The 15,780-nt window shown below is 39.5% G+C and overlaps 1 protein-coding gene across 1 annotated transcript; it reads left to right on the forward strand.

The window, feature by feature from the left end:
- Window positions 1–4,548: 4,548 nt before the first annotated feature.
- Window positions 4,549–9,060, forward strand: LOC126704283 (triphosphate tunnel metalloenzyme 3-like). Its single transcript, XM_050403304.1, has 5 exons — window positions 4,549–4,561; window positions 5,247–5,266; window positions 5,446–5,751; window positions 5,966–6,120; window positions 9,006–9,060. Exons 1-5 carry the CDS (start codon window positions 4,549–4,551, stop codon window positions 9,058–9,060), a joined length of 549 nt encoding a protein of 182 aa, XP_050259261.1.
- Window positions 9,061–15,780: the final 6,720 nt, after the last annotated feature.

The raw sequence follows: 15,780 nt of genomic DNA on the forward strand, positions 1-15,780 counted from the left end.
ACTTAGGTTTACTATTTAGATTTAGGTTAAACACAAACAATCATATCACTAAGTGCGGAAAAATAAATAAGATAGCAATATGATGACTTAAGAAAACTAATGAAACTGTCAAATTTCAAGGTAAAAAATCTAGAGAGGATTTAACCTAATTTATCCTCAAGGCAACAAATTCACTATGATAGAATGGATGTTTTACAATAGATTTAAACCCTAAATCTAAAGTTACCTCTTGTAGTACTTACTCACATGACCACATGCAGCTCCGAATCCATAGATTCTTCTCTTTGAATTTGTCGCACATAAACACTCACGCTTGTGACTTTGAGATCCCACTCAAAGACTTCAGATCATCAGCTATGTATGATCTTGTTGCAGCAACTTTAGATCAACTGGTTCTAATAATGTGTAGATGGAATTTCGGTAGTGACTTTGAAAGGAGAAGGCACAATATCTTTTAGATCTCCAAAAGGACTTTCAAAGTCATAACAAAACATGCCTTAGGGTTTCCTTTAAATAGTATGGGAAATAGATCTGAAACCCTAATCACTTAATGGGCTTAATGAGTAGTTAGGCCGAAATTAAAATCTGCAGAATTTGCATCTCGATTGGTCGAGCCTTCTTCTCGATCTATCGAACCTAGCATGTTTTGAATTCTTGAACCTGCGGTTTCCTTTTTCTTGTATTTTGATTTGTAGTACCTTGAACATTGTCTAATCGTACCTATAGACTTAGAAATCTATATCTATACAAGTTTATGTTCATGGTTTGTCAATTGTTCTAAAATTTTAGAACCTAATAGATTCGTAAACTTATTTTTTATGCATAATTTTAAACTATAAAAACTTGAAATTTAAATATTTGATTGATAACATAACTATTGAAGCATAAATGATATAAGAAGAAAATGTAATGCAACGGTGGATTTGTCAAAATTCATATCTAATAAAAGGATATTAAAAACTTTAGTGCCATTCTGTTCCTATGATGTTGAGTGGCAAGAAAATGATTAGAAGGTAGACTGGAGCATTATAATACAAGATACTGATAATCATGCCATATTTCCTAGTTTTAGAAAACCACAGTAGGCAATGTATGTTTGTATATCTGATTTAGGTGTTCTGTTAAAGTTTGAAAGACTGTATATTGAATTGCATGTAATAAAGTACAAGGGTCTATCTTATATATAGGTAAATAATAAGTGATGTACAAGTAACCTACAACTTTGAATCTAAGCCAATTAAGCTTATATTTTAACAGTATTCTAACATGTTTGATGTTAAAAGCATAAATGTTGCTCCAATTTAAAACATAACAAATGTGATAGGCCAAAAATGAATTGACCCATTGTGATAAATTAACCAATTAATTTAGCCAAGTGAATTAATTAAGTTAATTAATATGCAAACGCGTGGTAGCACAAACAAATCACCAAATAACTAAATATGAAACGAAAAATAAATTGACACAATGATTTGTTTACAAATGGGGAAAACCAACACGGCAAAAACTCTACCGGGTGATTTTAAGGTCACCACTCTTGAAATTCCACTATTATCACAACAAGCGATTACAAGTAAAGGAATCTTAGTACCTTATACCAACCTACGGTTGAACCCTTATCCCAATACCCAATTGGACTTGTTCTGTAGTGACAATTTCTCCTTTCGATGCATGGCTCCCAGTACGTGACTAAACAATTGCACAGATCCCAGTACGCGACTTCAATCACCAATTAGAGAAGTTTTTTAGCTGCAAAGTTCTTCAGTTCATCCCAATGATAAAGATCAAGAAGATGTTTGGTCACAAAACCCTACGGTGCACAAACACAGCAACTTCTTCACAAGAATGATGAACTAGGGCAAATTCTGTCCTCGGTCACAATTTGCTTAAACAAACTTTTGCTCAACACTTGTGCAACTTGTGAACTTTTTGACGGCCCTTAAAATAATCCTTTTATATGTCTAGGGTTGTGAGAAAAGAAGGCCTAAGCACATAAAAACAGATTGGAGTCAAAACAGAACTGAAATTCTGTTTTTCATAAACCTCGACAGATACCTTATCTGTCGAGCTGCTGTCGAGTAGGCTGAACAGCTCTTTAAGCTCGATAGATGGCTAGCTGTTGAGCTTTAATGACAGGCACTTTTCAACTTGAATCTTGGACAGACTTGCATGGCTTCAACACTTGATCTTGAAACAAAATTTCTTAAAGTATTAAACACATCCTAGATCTACCAAAATACAAGTAAAGCGCGTTTTGTCAAAGGATTAGCCAATTACATAAAATAGTGACATATGTTTCTAACAAGTGAATCACATATGTCCTAACAAAATGATTGCACCAATCTGTCTCCGGCCGTTGGAGCAATAGTTGCTAACTCTTTCTCAATTGCCGCAATTTCTCTGTATCTCTTTGTTGGCAATAGTCTTACTATGTTGCAATTTGCATGATGCGTCTCTTGTGAGTGTGTGTGCGTGCGGTGTGGTAGGCTTGCTAGACTCTTTGTTGTGGGAATATTTGTCTTTAGATCATGTGCACGTTGTACATTGTTAACTGTCGACTAATTCATCAACTTGGACCACAATTTGAAGGCCCCACCCAAAAAAAAAAAAAAAAAAAAATATCCACAAGGATAACTTTTGAGAAAAAAAAATTTTGCCACAATTTTAACATGGTAAACCATGAATGACGGCAAAAATTTTTTATTAATGTAAAAATAATAAATAATTAATGACAATCAGACACATAAAATAATTATGAATAATGGTATAGTAAAAGTATGGTCCTAAAATTACTAAATTTCTGATCATGGAATGGAAAGCAATGCCAAAAAACCCAATTGAAAAGTTTGGTTATTAAAATGGGACCTATCGTGTTTACCATAATCAATTGAAAAAGCTTTTCTTGTAGTTCTTCTTCCCTCCACTTTCAACTACTTTAGTCTTGATCTCTCTCATTTATTTTTTAATACGAAATTTGAGTCCTGATCTTTTAGTTTTAGATTTGAGGGTACAGAGTGCATAAAATTATGAAAGGTGACCACATTAAAGGATAGTGGTACGAACATTTAGCCACGGTAGTGATTGCGTTTTGGATAGAATAAGCAGTCAAATTGGTGGTGTGGTATAGTTGTGTGCACTTGTTGTGCTATATAGGTGGTGCGAATTTACTGTATTTGTTTTATCGTAAAATTTGGTCAAATCCAAAAATATTTTTCATTAACCGAAATATCATTTGTAAAATTTTATAAAAGAAAAAATTAACAAAATATTTTACATAAACACACAATAGCTCTCCCCAAGCTAGTTGTTGGGTCACCAGGTGGTTGGGAGTTGGGACTGTCACTCCGGTAGTTAGGAGGCATCGGTTTTGATTATTTTGTGCTTGAAAATTTTTTTATCACATCAAACAATTGAAAACATAATACAATGAAACAACGTAGAGTAAGTTCTATCAACATTTTCAGAGCAAGTACTCATTTCATTGCTTCATGATGAAAATTTTTTGTTGCCTTATTCAATGTTTAAACCATTCAATTTCATTGTGAAGGATGTTTAAACCATTCAAATTTGGTTGGTATGGTAGAAATATTTCATTTTCCAACTAGCAATATACTTTCAAGAATTTCTTATGTCATTGCAACGCATGGCATCCGCAATGGTGGAGATTCTGGCATTTTACCCTTAATTTTAAAAAAAATTGGCAATATGCCCCTGTTTGCAAACTATATAGGGGCGTGCCCCTGTTTCAATACTCGATTACCCTAAAATCGAGTTCAATTAAATACTCAATTCATAGAAAATCGAGTTATGCCCGATCAAACTTAAAAAAAAAAAAAATTAAAAAAAAAAATTGCGTGGAACTCGAGTTTCAGGAAATCGAGTTCAATGCAAAATTTTTTACAAGTATGATCACCCCATATTCAGGGAGCCCTATAGTGGCGTTTTTAAGCTATATAGTGGCGTTTTAAAGCCCTATAGCGGCGTTTTCCAGCAAAAATTTTTATAAGTGTCATCGCCTCGTTCAGGGAGCCCTATAGTGACGTTTTAAAGCCCTATAGCGGCGTTTTTCTGCAAAATTTTGTTATAAGTCCCCACACCAGGTTCAAGGAGCCCTATAGTGACGTTTTAAAGCCCTATAGCAGCGTTTTGGAACTCGACTTCCGTAAAATCGAGTTCCATGCTTTTTTTTTTTTTTTTTAAAGTTTGATCGGGCATAACTCGATTTTCTACGAATCGAGTATTTCATTGAAACTCGATTTTAAGGTAATCGAATATCGAAACAGGGGCATATCCCTATATAGTTTCGAAATAGGGGCATATTGCTAAATTTTTTAAAAATTAAGGGCAAAAGGCTAGAATCTCCCCGCAATGGTATACTAATTGGGGTCGCTCTCTAGTGGGCGTGGCTTTCATTGAACTAAAGTAATAGAAAATATCTAATGCATTGAGTATGGAAAATGACAGTTTTGTCTCCTAAACTGATTATGTATCTGAATTAATCAACTTATGTTAATTACTAGTTATGTAATCAAGGTTTTAACTTGTTAAATGTCACAAGCCAGTAAGTCGCCAATAAATAAATTAATACACATGAACCCGAATTGGTGACGAAATGAAAAATCACCATTGGAGTACAGCCTTATCCCAACAAGAAATTCACTAATAGAATTAAACTTTTACAATCTAAGATAAACTCTTATACTTGGACTCTTTTCAGTAGATAACTTAATGACAAGACCCAACAATTAACTCCAATTCCAATCTAAACTCTTCTATTATGAACACCTTTCACGAGTTGCGTTCGTGCTCTCAGTCAAGCCCTCTAATTAATTCCTAAGACTACCTTAAAGGTTTCAACTCCACAACAACAATTGGGACTAGCTCTGTGGCTTTTTAGCTTTTTCTGACCACCGAACATTATCATTCGATGGAGAATGACACTTTGAATTCACGGGTTGGTGTAAACTAGGTTTAACGGGTTGGGTGGCAAAATACAAATTCAAAATACAAATTCGATCGAACGAGCATTAGAATATATCGAAGGATTATTGAAAGCTTCAGTTTCTTCCTCTTTGAGCTGCTGCTTGGATTCTTAATCTTAATCTTTGGTCACTCATTACTAGGGGTGGCAAAGTAGGCCGAAACCCATTTGTCCACCCAAACCCATCCAATCATTAATTGAGTTAAATGAGCATCAACCCAATTAGATCCAGTGATTATTGGGTTTTAACTAAAAACTCATTGAGACCCATTTAACCTAAAAACAATATACCCAAATTCAACCCAGCCTTTACCATAAAAAAAAAAAAAAAAAAAAAAAAAAAAAAAAGCCCTCAGATGTTTCAATATTTTCATTTTCCTTCATTTTCTTGGCCTCCAAACACTTCTCTCTCTCCTCTTGCTTGCTCTCTCTAGCTCTCACAGAGAACAATGAGGCATAGAGACCACCGCCAAGAGAACCACTTCTTCGACAGCTCTTCCTGCGAGCTCTCATCGTGTCGAGCCACCCTCCGTCTTCGATTCTCCGACACCTACTCTCTCTATGTCGTCACTCTCAAGGCCAAAGCCGTTATCGTCGATGTTGTCAGCCGCATCAAGGAGGATGAGGAACTGTTGGACCCGTCGATTAGAAGAAACTGCATGGCCGAGCCGAAGAAGATTCTTTCAAGCGCAACAGAGTCTAGGGTTTTGAGGAGGGTGAAGGAGGAGTTTGGGGTGCTAGGGTTTGTGGGGTTAGAAGGGTTTGGGAATGTGAGGTGATATCTTCCAAGTGAGTCCGAATCATTGCGGTGTGGTAGAGATTCCAATCGTAGCTCAAGATTTGACCGCCATGAGCGATCTAGATCGATTCGTTGTTAGCGGTGGCAGTGAACGCCGAGGGAAGTCCTTTGGAGGCAGGATGGATGGTGGAGACGATGGAGGCGTCGATTCCAGCAAAAGGAGGAGGAGATATCGCTGACTTGAGATGCGATTCGATGCCGTGTATGAATGGAAAGGTTTGAAATTGGAGGTGGATGAGAGTGATTTCGGGTTTGGGACTCTGTATGAGATTGAATGCGAAAGTAGTGATCTTGAGAAGGTCAAGAAATTGATCGAAGAGATTGGAATTTTCTTAGGAAAGTTAAAGAGGGAAAAGGGAATCCAAGAAAATGTTGGTCCCGGGGTCGTTGGGCCTTAGAACTTGGTCTTGTAGAACTATAAGAGAAAGGGCCCAAGGCCCAACATGAGCCCAATAAACATAACGAGACCATTCAACCCTAAACGTCAAAAGTGAACCACTCCTGATCAAAATTATCTTGGCCGGGTGTGTGGTTGCTCGGCAGAATGATGACTTAGCTTCCCAGTATTGCCTTAAGAAATATCACTACCGAACAGGGTTTTTGGAGGTGGGAATCAGTTCCGATGCCACTACCATCTTACCCACCTAAACACCCACCTAAAGACAATGGAATTGGACCTTCTTTCGCACTAATAGAGGGAAATAATCATAACACCTCCACTTATCTAAAGCTATAAATAGAGGGATTATGGGAGAAAACGGGGTTAGCAATTCTGGAGAGAAAAGAGCAATCACTTTGAGAGAGAAAGTGACTCTGTGAGGTAGAGAGAAGGGTTTGAGTAAACAGGAGTATATTCAGGCTGCTGAGCATACGACTACCCACAGTAGGAAACCCAAAAGTCCACAAAAAATAGAGTATGAGCCCAAGTAGAGGTTAAGCCCAATAGCCATACATTGGGTACGCATAATTGGCACTGTCTGTGGGAATCTCCTACAAAGTTGTGGTTCGACCGAGACTCACGTTTGGGAAAAGTCTGAAAGACATTCAGGGAGTTGTGCTGAAAGTGGGTTTGAGGGGTCTTCTTTGGGATCCATTGGCGGGAAAGAAGGTAGAAGAGACGTGAAGATAGGGAGTATGAGGAAGGGCAATCCGGCCTTGGCGAAGGGTCGTTTCAAACGTACCGAACAATGTCCTGCGCTTTAGGGTGCAATCGCTTCAATAGAAGGGATGAAGAGCTTGAGCAAAGGGATGAGGAACTTGAACGTCTTCGTAGGTTGGTGAGGGATTTGGAATTGCAAGCAAGAGGTAGGCATCAGAGAAAGGACCACCAAGACCGAGGAGAAAGGTTGGCTAGTGTAGAGGACCACCGTGGAGCAGGTTCCCATCAATTCGGGTCTTATCGGCACCGGGATCGCTCACGTGAATATGCAGACTAGGATTCGATTTCCTCAAACGAGAGGCGACCCCGAAATGCGGCCATGGACACTATGAGCCACGCAATATGTCGAGTTGCTTGATCACCATTTTCAAAGGACATTGAAGGGGCACCTATGCCGAGCAGATTTACACAGCTGCTGTTTGATTCTTATGATAGAAAGACAGACCCGATGGAGCATGTAAGCCATTATATTCAAATGATGTCTTTGCACACTCATAATGATGCACTGATGTGTAAAGTGTTTCCCTCAAGCCTTGATCCCACTGCTTTGAGATGGTTCAATGGGCTAAGGAAAGGCTCAGTTCACAGTTTTTCCGAATTGATTCAAGAGTTTGGTATTCGGTTCATGACTTGCAGTCGAGTACAATAGCCCGTTGACGCGTTGCTCTCAATGAAAATGGAGGCTGGAGAAACCTTTCACAATTACGCTAGCTGATATTGGGAGCTGTACAACGAGATCGGCAGGGGTAATGAAAAAATTGCGGCAAGTACTTTTTGGATGGGGTTGCCCGAGGACTCCAAACTACGGGACTTGTTGATGAGGAGGCCTCCCGAGGATATGAGGCAGTTGATGAGGCGTATTGAAAAATATAAACGATTGGAAGATGATCGATTATAGAGCAAAGGCAAGGCCCCGGCCATAAATCATCCTCAGCATATCGGTTTACAATCCAGGCCCCGGAAAGATTTGAGGATTCAAGAACCGGGGCCACAGATGAGGGAGGTGAATGTAGCCTTCAAGGTGCCGGTGCACAGGATTGTGGATCGAATCAAGAATGAGCCGTACTTCTGGTGGCCAAACAAGATAGGGGGTGACCTTTCAAGGAGAAATCAGAATCTGTACTGTACTTATCATAAGGACAAGAGGCACACCACCGAATAGTGTAGAGTGTTAAAAGATCATTTGGAGCAATTAGTGAAGGTGAGGTATTTGAAAGAGTTTGTAGTGGACTTTAGGAATTAGGAAGCTGGGCAGGGTGCTCAACCCCACAGGAATCCTCTCCCGCCCCCTTTGGGGGTAATAGAAGTCATCCACGCTGCCCTAAGGGGCTCTCAAATGTCTAAGAGGAGGGGGGTGTTGGTTGTGGTATCGGTGGAAGACAGCACAGGTGAGCAGCCTTCAAAGAAGAAATTGAAGTATACTTGGGAGCCCATTGCCTTCAATGATGATGATCTGGGAGGCACGATTCAACCGCATGATGATGCCTTGGTGGTTACAGCCCGAATAAACGGTTACATAGTAATGAGAGTGTTGATAGATTAGGGGAGTGCTGTCGAGGTGATGTATCCCGACTTGTTCAAAGGGCTCGGCCTGAAGAATGAAGACCTCTTTAGGTACGATACACCCTTGATGGGGTTTAACGGCCGTATGGTGATCCTAAAAGGGCAGATCTCACTTTCCGCAAATATGGAAGGTAAGGAGGTGATGGTAACATTCATAGTGGTCGCTTCTTTCTCCCCATACACTGCGATCCTAGAAAGGCCATGGACTCATGCCATAGGGGCTGTACCATCCACCCTACATGTAAAGGTCAAGTTCCGGACCGAGTAGGGAATTGTCGTAGTAAGGGGCAATCAGCAAGTAGCCAGGTAGTGCCTGGTGGCCGCAGTTGACCAAGGAATCAAGCAAAAGGAGTCAACTGAGGAGGCTCCCTTATAGCAATTATGGGAACCCCAAGTGGAAGTGGGGACTAGCTGTGCTGAGGACTTGGTAAGAGTGAAGTTATTGCCGAATGACGACAGACGTTTTCTGATTGGAGCAAGTGTGAAAGACGAAGAGAGGGTAGAAATGTTGCTTTTTCATGGACAGAACGTAGACATGTTCACTTGGAGCCTATATGAGATACCTGGGGTTGACCCCAGGTTCATAGTTCACAAGCTCAACGTGGATCCCTTGTACCCTCCCAAGATGCAGAAGCCGAGGAGATCGGCTAAGGGGCACGTCGATGCTGTCAGGCAAGAGGTCAAGAGGTTGAAGGACGTCGGGGCTATAAAGGAGATTTTCTTCCTAGAGTGGCTTGCGAACACTGTGGTGGTAAAAAAAGAGAAAAAAAAAAAAGAATGGTAAATGGAGTGTTTGCGTTGACTTTACTAACCTAAATCGAGTGTGTCCAAAGGATTCATTTCTGATGCCAAAGATTGATCAGCTGGTAGATGCCACCTATGGGCACCCAAGGATGAGCTTTCTGGACGCTTTTCAGGGTTATCATCAGATTGCCTTGGCTGCCGAGGACCAGGAGAAGACAGTATTTATTACCCCTGATGCTAACTATCACTATACCGTGATGCCGTTCGGGTTAAAGAACGCCGAGGCCACGTATCAACAGATGATGACGAGAATGTTCAGGGACAAGATTGGGGGTACAGTTGAGGTGTACATTGATGACATGGTGGTGAAAAGCAAATAGGAAATGCAGCACATTGATGATCTCAAAGGGGTGTTTGAAGTACTTCGATAGCACAGGCTGCATCTTAATGCTGATAAGTGTGCTTTCGGGGTGGGGGCTAGCAAGTTCCTAGGGTACTTGATCACTAACCAAGGAATAGAAGTCAATCCTAACCAAATTGCAATAGTGAAATGTCTTAAGCCGCCGAGCAATCCAAAGAAAGTCCAAGTACTGACCGGCATGTTGGTTGCCCTTAATCGGTTCATTTCCAAGTTCTCCGACCATTGCCGACCATTTTACTAACTTTTAAAGAAGTGAAAGGGATTCCAATGGAGTGAGTGTGAAAGAGCCTTTTAGGAGCTGAAAGAATATTTGGTGCGAGCACCAATGTTGACAGCCCCAGAACCCTGGGAGGATTTATTCATGTATCCCTCAGTATCTGAGCACGTCGTAAGTGTCGTGCTCTTGAGAGACCAGGGAGTACAATAGCCAGTATACTACATCAATAAAACCCTAGTTGATGTCTAGACAAGATATTTGCCCTTGGAGAAGTTGGTGCTAGTGCTGGTGCATGCTACGCGGAAGTTACCCCATTACTTTCAAGCTCACACCATTTACGTGTTGACCGAGTATCCTCTGTAGTCGTTATTGAAAAGATCTGATTGCACGGGAAGAATAGCTAAGTGGGGAACTTGGCTGGGTTCTTTTGATATTAGGTATAAGACAAGGAGCTCGGTGAAAGGTCAGGTTCTAGTTGATTTTGTTCCAAAGTTTTCCTCGAGAAGGGGGAAGGAGATGGTCTGCCCTGTAGAGATAATCCCGTGGAAGGTATTCGCGGACGGTGCATCCACCACATTAGGAGCCGGGGCTGGGATTGTAGTCATCACCCCAGAAGGAATAAAATTGGAACAACGAAGGTCTCCAACAATGAAGTCGAGTATGTGGCCTTGCTGGTCGAGTTGAGAGTTGTATCAGATCTGGGTGTTAAGGAGGTAAAAGTCTATTTCGATTCTCGATTGGTGGTCAATCAGGTACAAGGAAGCTTTGAGGTCAAGGATCCCCAGATGATGGAGTACTTACTGTTGGTGAAGCAAACAATGGACTGCTTTTCGAGCGTCAAAGTGGTTCAGGTGGCAAGGGGGCAGAACCGGCACATTAACTCTTTGGCCACATTGGCGTCATCATCAATTGAGGGAATTCCTTGATTAATAAAAGTGGAGCTGGTAGTAGAACTAAGTATCAGTGCAGGAGTAGGAGTCTCACTGGCGGCAACGATTGAGCCGTGTTGGATGGATTCGATCATCAACTTCTTAGCCGAGGATCGGGTACCAGCTGATGAGAAGGAAGCAGAAAAAGTACGCCGGATAGCTGCTCGGTATTGGTTGTCTGTCGATCGTATGCTATATCGAAGATCTTTTGACGGGCTTTACCTGTAGTGTTTGCACCCCAATAAGATTGAGGAACTCCTAGCCGAGCTATATGACGGGCTATGCGGCAGTCATGTGGGGGGATATTCGTTAGCTCACCAAGCAATGACTCAAGGATTTTGGTGTCCATGAATGCAGAAGGATGCTAATGAGTATGCACGAAAATGTGAGCAATGTCAAAGGCACGCCCCTATGATCCACCAACCAGTAGGGAACTTGAATCCTATTAGTAGCCCCTGGCCCTTTGCGCAGTGGGGGCTAGATATCGTTGGTCCATTCTCTCAGGCAATAGGAAACCAGAGGTTTGTCCTAGTAGCCGTAAATTACTTCACCAAATGGGCAGAGGTAGAGGCGTTGGCAAACATCCGGGATGTGGATGTTAAGAAGTTTGCATGGAGGAATATAGTGACGAGATTCGAGGTACCGGAGTCCCTAGTGTCAGATAATGGGTTGTAGTTTAACAGCAAAGCTTTCTGAGAGTTTTGCGGCAGCCTTGGCATCACAAATTGGTATTCCACCTTGGCATATCCATAGAGCAACAGTCAAGCCAAGGCCACCAACAAGGCCGTTGTGAACGGGTTGAAGAGGAGGTTAGAAGGTGCTAAGGGCAGGTGGGCAGAGGAGTTGTCCAGTGTTCTATGGGCATACCTATCTACCCCGAGAAGGTCCACAAGAGAAACCCTGTTCTCCCTAACATATGGAGCGGAAGCAGTCATACTGACAGGGGTGAACTTGTGCAATGCCCGAGTTTCAGGATTTAGCCTCGTCAAGAATTCAGAGTTGATGTTGAAACAGTTAAACTTGTTGGAAGAACCCTGGGAATCAACAACTATACGGCTGGCAGAATATCAGCAAAAACTTGCTCGGAGATACAACAGGAACGTGAGGAAAAGGGAGTTTGGAGTGGGGGATTCGATACTTTGAAAGGTAGTGGGGAATACATGGGATGTTAACGCAGGGAAGTTGGGAGGGACTATATAGAGTTACTGCCATTGCAGGCACAGAGGCGTATTATTTGGAGGATTTGGATGAGAGACCTCTTCCACGGCCATGGAATGCCCACAATCTGAAGAAATTCTACCATTGATTATCAGTACATGGGGGTACATATTGAGTGTAATGTTATGTATGCGTATTGTTAATTAATACAAAAGTGATCTCTATCCATGCAGGTGTAATTGTACTTATAATTCTATCGTCGCTAACTCATTAGCCCTAGTCAATATACGCGAAGAGGGCTAAGGCAAACTATTCTAAGGACAAAAACCTGTCCTCGGTTCAACTTTCGTCACCGAGCAAGTGGAAACCTTGCACTAAACTATTTTAAGGACAGAAACATGTCCTCAGTTCGACTTTCGTCACCGAGCAGGTGGAAACCTTGCAACCTTGTACTAAACTATTCTAAGGACAGGAACCTGTCCTCGGTTCGACTTTCGTCACCAAGTAGGTGGAAACCTTGCATTAAACTATTCTATGGATAGAAACTTGTCCCCGGTTCAATTTTCATCACCGGGTGGGTGGAAATTGTTTGTCAAATTACTCCAAGGATAGAAACCTGTCCTCGGGTCGTTTCTCAATCACCAGGCAGGTGAGAACCTAATTTTAAATTTTATCTAACAGCAATCTACTTCTCGGTTAGATCTCCATCGCCGAACAGGAGGGAACTTTACATTGAGTTACTCCAAGAATTGAAGCAAGCTTCCCAGCTCTATTCTAATCACCGAATACATAGAGATTACGTCAAATTATTCAGGGGGCTAAAACCAATTTCTTGGGCACAACCCACATCAAGGGGAAGGAAATTACCCTACATTTTACTAAAGAGTCAACGTATGTTAAATTTAGTTATTATCGCCGAGGAGCCAATTCTTTCTAGACATAGGTGATCTTTTCCAGGCCAGTCCCGACCACCATACATGCCTAGATATTACCCGGCCCTTTGAAGATAAATAAGAAAGTAGTTTCGATCACTGATCAAAGGCAAATCGGGATCAAACTGCCCGATCATTTGAATATGTGTATGTTTAAAAGAGAAATGCAATCAAAGAATATGACTGAAATAATAAATTAGTAGCAAACATTCATAAGCACAATTAAAGCAAGCGAATAAAAATTAAAGCAATGTTTTGTCACCACAACCCGGTGACTATAGGTAAATAAAACTTAGAAAAATAAAAGTTAAATCATTGTTCTGTCACCACAACCTGGTGACTTAGGGCAAACCAGAGAAATAAAAAAGACAAGCAAACATGAATTAAATAAATAAATAAATAAATAAAGACTAGTTAAAAATGTAAATATCAAATGGAAGGATCATTGTGCGGGAGATGGGTGCTTCGTCGGCTTGCTGGCCGGGGACGTCCTCGGTTGGTGGCTGCGGGACTTAAGCGTCTTCGATAGTATTGAGGTTGCTGGTAGCCTCTAGATTAACATGAGCGTTATGGGGTGCCTAACACCTTCCCCTCACCTAACCAAACTTCCAAGTCCATGATCTTAAGTTCAAGAATTTTTAGTTTGCCTTAGCTAATAAACCCTTAAAATTTGGTTTAGATAATTAGGCAACTTAAAATGAATGAGACCCCTAGGTGACCAATCACACCTAATATAAAACCAATGGTTGGTGGCGACTCCTAAAATAAAAATATGAAAAAGGGACTCACACACACACTCCACCTAAAATCACAAACACACAAAGAGTCACATCGCCAAAAACCCAATGTGCAACCACCCTAAAGACACCTAGAGAGGAGCTAAAAATTTGAAATTTTTAGTGGTCCACAACATCCATTCCACAAAATCACACCTCCTAATTTGGAGAGTTGCAGGATCATTACCTGTTAAAATTAAATAATGGGTGGCTAAATTGTGTACTTCATGCAAGTTGTGGTTTGGGTGTTGAACACTGACAATAAGTTTGCCTGAAAATGGTAGCACAGGTATAATAATACTGAACGATTTCTTTATCTTCTTCTTAACTACTTCTTTTTCACTTTTTTTAGAATCACAAGAAACCTATGGGTCTTCTCCAAAATTGCTATTTGTAATTGGTTTTTATTTTATTTTATTTTATTTTATTTTTTAAAATAGTGAAAATGTCCAGAAATCAAGCCACACTAACTATAGCAACAATAGTAGTGAATGATTTCTTTACGCGCCTTACGAATGCTATTCTTCTCAAATTTCTCATTCTCTTCCTTACGTCTTAACGATATTTTTCTTCTCAATGATAGTTTTTTGTTTTAATATATACATCTTATGTGAAATGATGAGTAGATACTGAAACTTAAAGGGCAAAAAAAAGGCACAATTGTTAGGTATTTTTAAATGTATACGTGGCATAAATTTGTGTAGTCACATGGCACAATGAGAAGTGATCCACAAAAAGTCAAATGTTTCACTTATATATATATATATATATATATATATATATATATATATATAAGGGGCGACTTGATGCATTTGAGTGGCTTAGGCGAAACCTAAATTAAGCATTTTTATATATTACTAGTTTGGGTGGCATATGCAAGGCACATGTTGCCTCCTTGAGCAAGAAAATTAAGATAGAATTTCTATCTGAAGAAGAATGAAACCATGTACTTAAAGTTAGAGTATCCATTTAATATAGAAGTATTTATTTGTCATGATAGTTCCTTAGAACTTATTTGCTAAAGGCAATATCCACTTTCTAAAAAATTTTAAAAATGATAACGAATATCATCTTCTTCCAACAATAAACTATTGAGTTTTGCTAAGACATTGTCACAATATTTAAATTTTTGCAATGAATCATGTCATATACTACAATCGAAAGTCTTCCTCAAATACTTGCAATTATCCACAATAAAGATTTTGTTATTCATACTTCCTTTTTTTATTATTTTGCATTTTATGAATCTAGCCATGATATTTAGCTTACTTAGTTTTTAATGAACACCCTTTTAAGTAAGAAAAGAAAAGAAAAAAGAAAAAAGAAAAAAAAAAAGAGATAACAAAAGGCATGTGTCATTGAAGTTTCCATTAGATAAAATTTCAAGTCTAGAATATTTGAACCTAGGAAAATCTAAGTCCTCTTAATAACAAATAGAACATCCTATATCGCCATTCAAATTTTCAAGTATGATTGCCACATAAAACTCAAAGGACAAAATTTAGGTACAGAGTACAGTACCTTAGATGTTGTTCTTTAGGTTATTTTCTTAAAATTCAATCATGTGGTTTTTTCTTATGGGATAGAAGTGTATTTTTAGTTAAGTAGCCACATGACTGAATTTTAAGAAGAAAATCTAAGGATCAACACTTAAGTACTGTACCTAAGTTTTGCCTAAATTCAAAATACACGAAAATTTTTTTTGGGATATTAAAATTTAGTGGGAGTATTTTAGACATTATATAATGGAACATTTAGGAATTATAAGATTTAAAAATGGTTTAACTGAGAGAATAACAATTGGGGGTATTTGCTCGATTTTGAAGTTTAGAGAGGAATGAAACTACCCCAAACTTAAAGGGCCCAATTTTTATTTTTTACTTTTGGTGTAAAACTGTCTTTCTTTAATTTAAATTTTAAATAGTGTGTAAAAAAGTAAAAATAAACAGAAAAACAAAAAACAAAACCCGCTCAAGAAAATTGTACGAGAAGAAAAAAAAATTTTGACTTACCAAATTTGACTAAATCAAAAAAAAAAAAAAAAAGGTCTAGGAATACAACAAAATATCACAACATTTTCACAATACCTCTATTTTCAATT

This window comes from Quercus robur, chromosome 1, assembly GCF_932294415.1.
Source record: "Quercus robur chromosome 1, dhQueRobu3.1, whole genome shotgun sequence".
In the NCBI taxonomy this organism is placed as follows: Eukaryota; Viridiplantae; Streptophyta; class Magnoliopsida; order Fagales; family Fagaceae; genus Quercus; species Quercus robur.

Bases quoted from the DNA above. Each gene is read 5' to 3' on its own strand.
- LOC126704283 (XM_050403304.1), top strand. The intron at 5,267-5,445 runs ATATACCCAAAT...AGGCATAGAGAC, and splicing joins ACCCATTTAACCTAAAAACA to CACCGCCAAGAGAACCACTT. The intron at 5,752-5,965 runs GTGAGGTGATAT...CGCTGACTTGAG, and splicing joins GGTTAGAAGGGTTTGGGAAT to ATGCGATTCGATGCCGTGTA.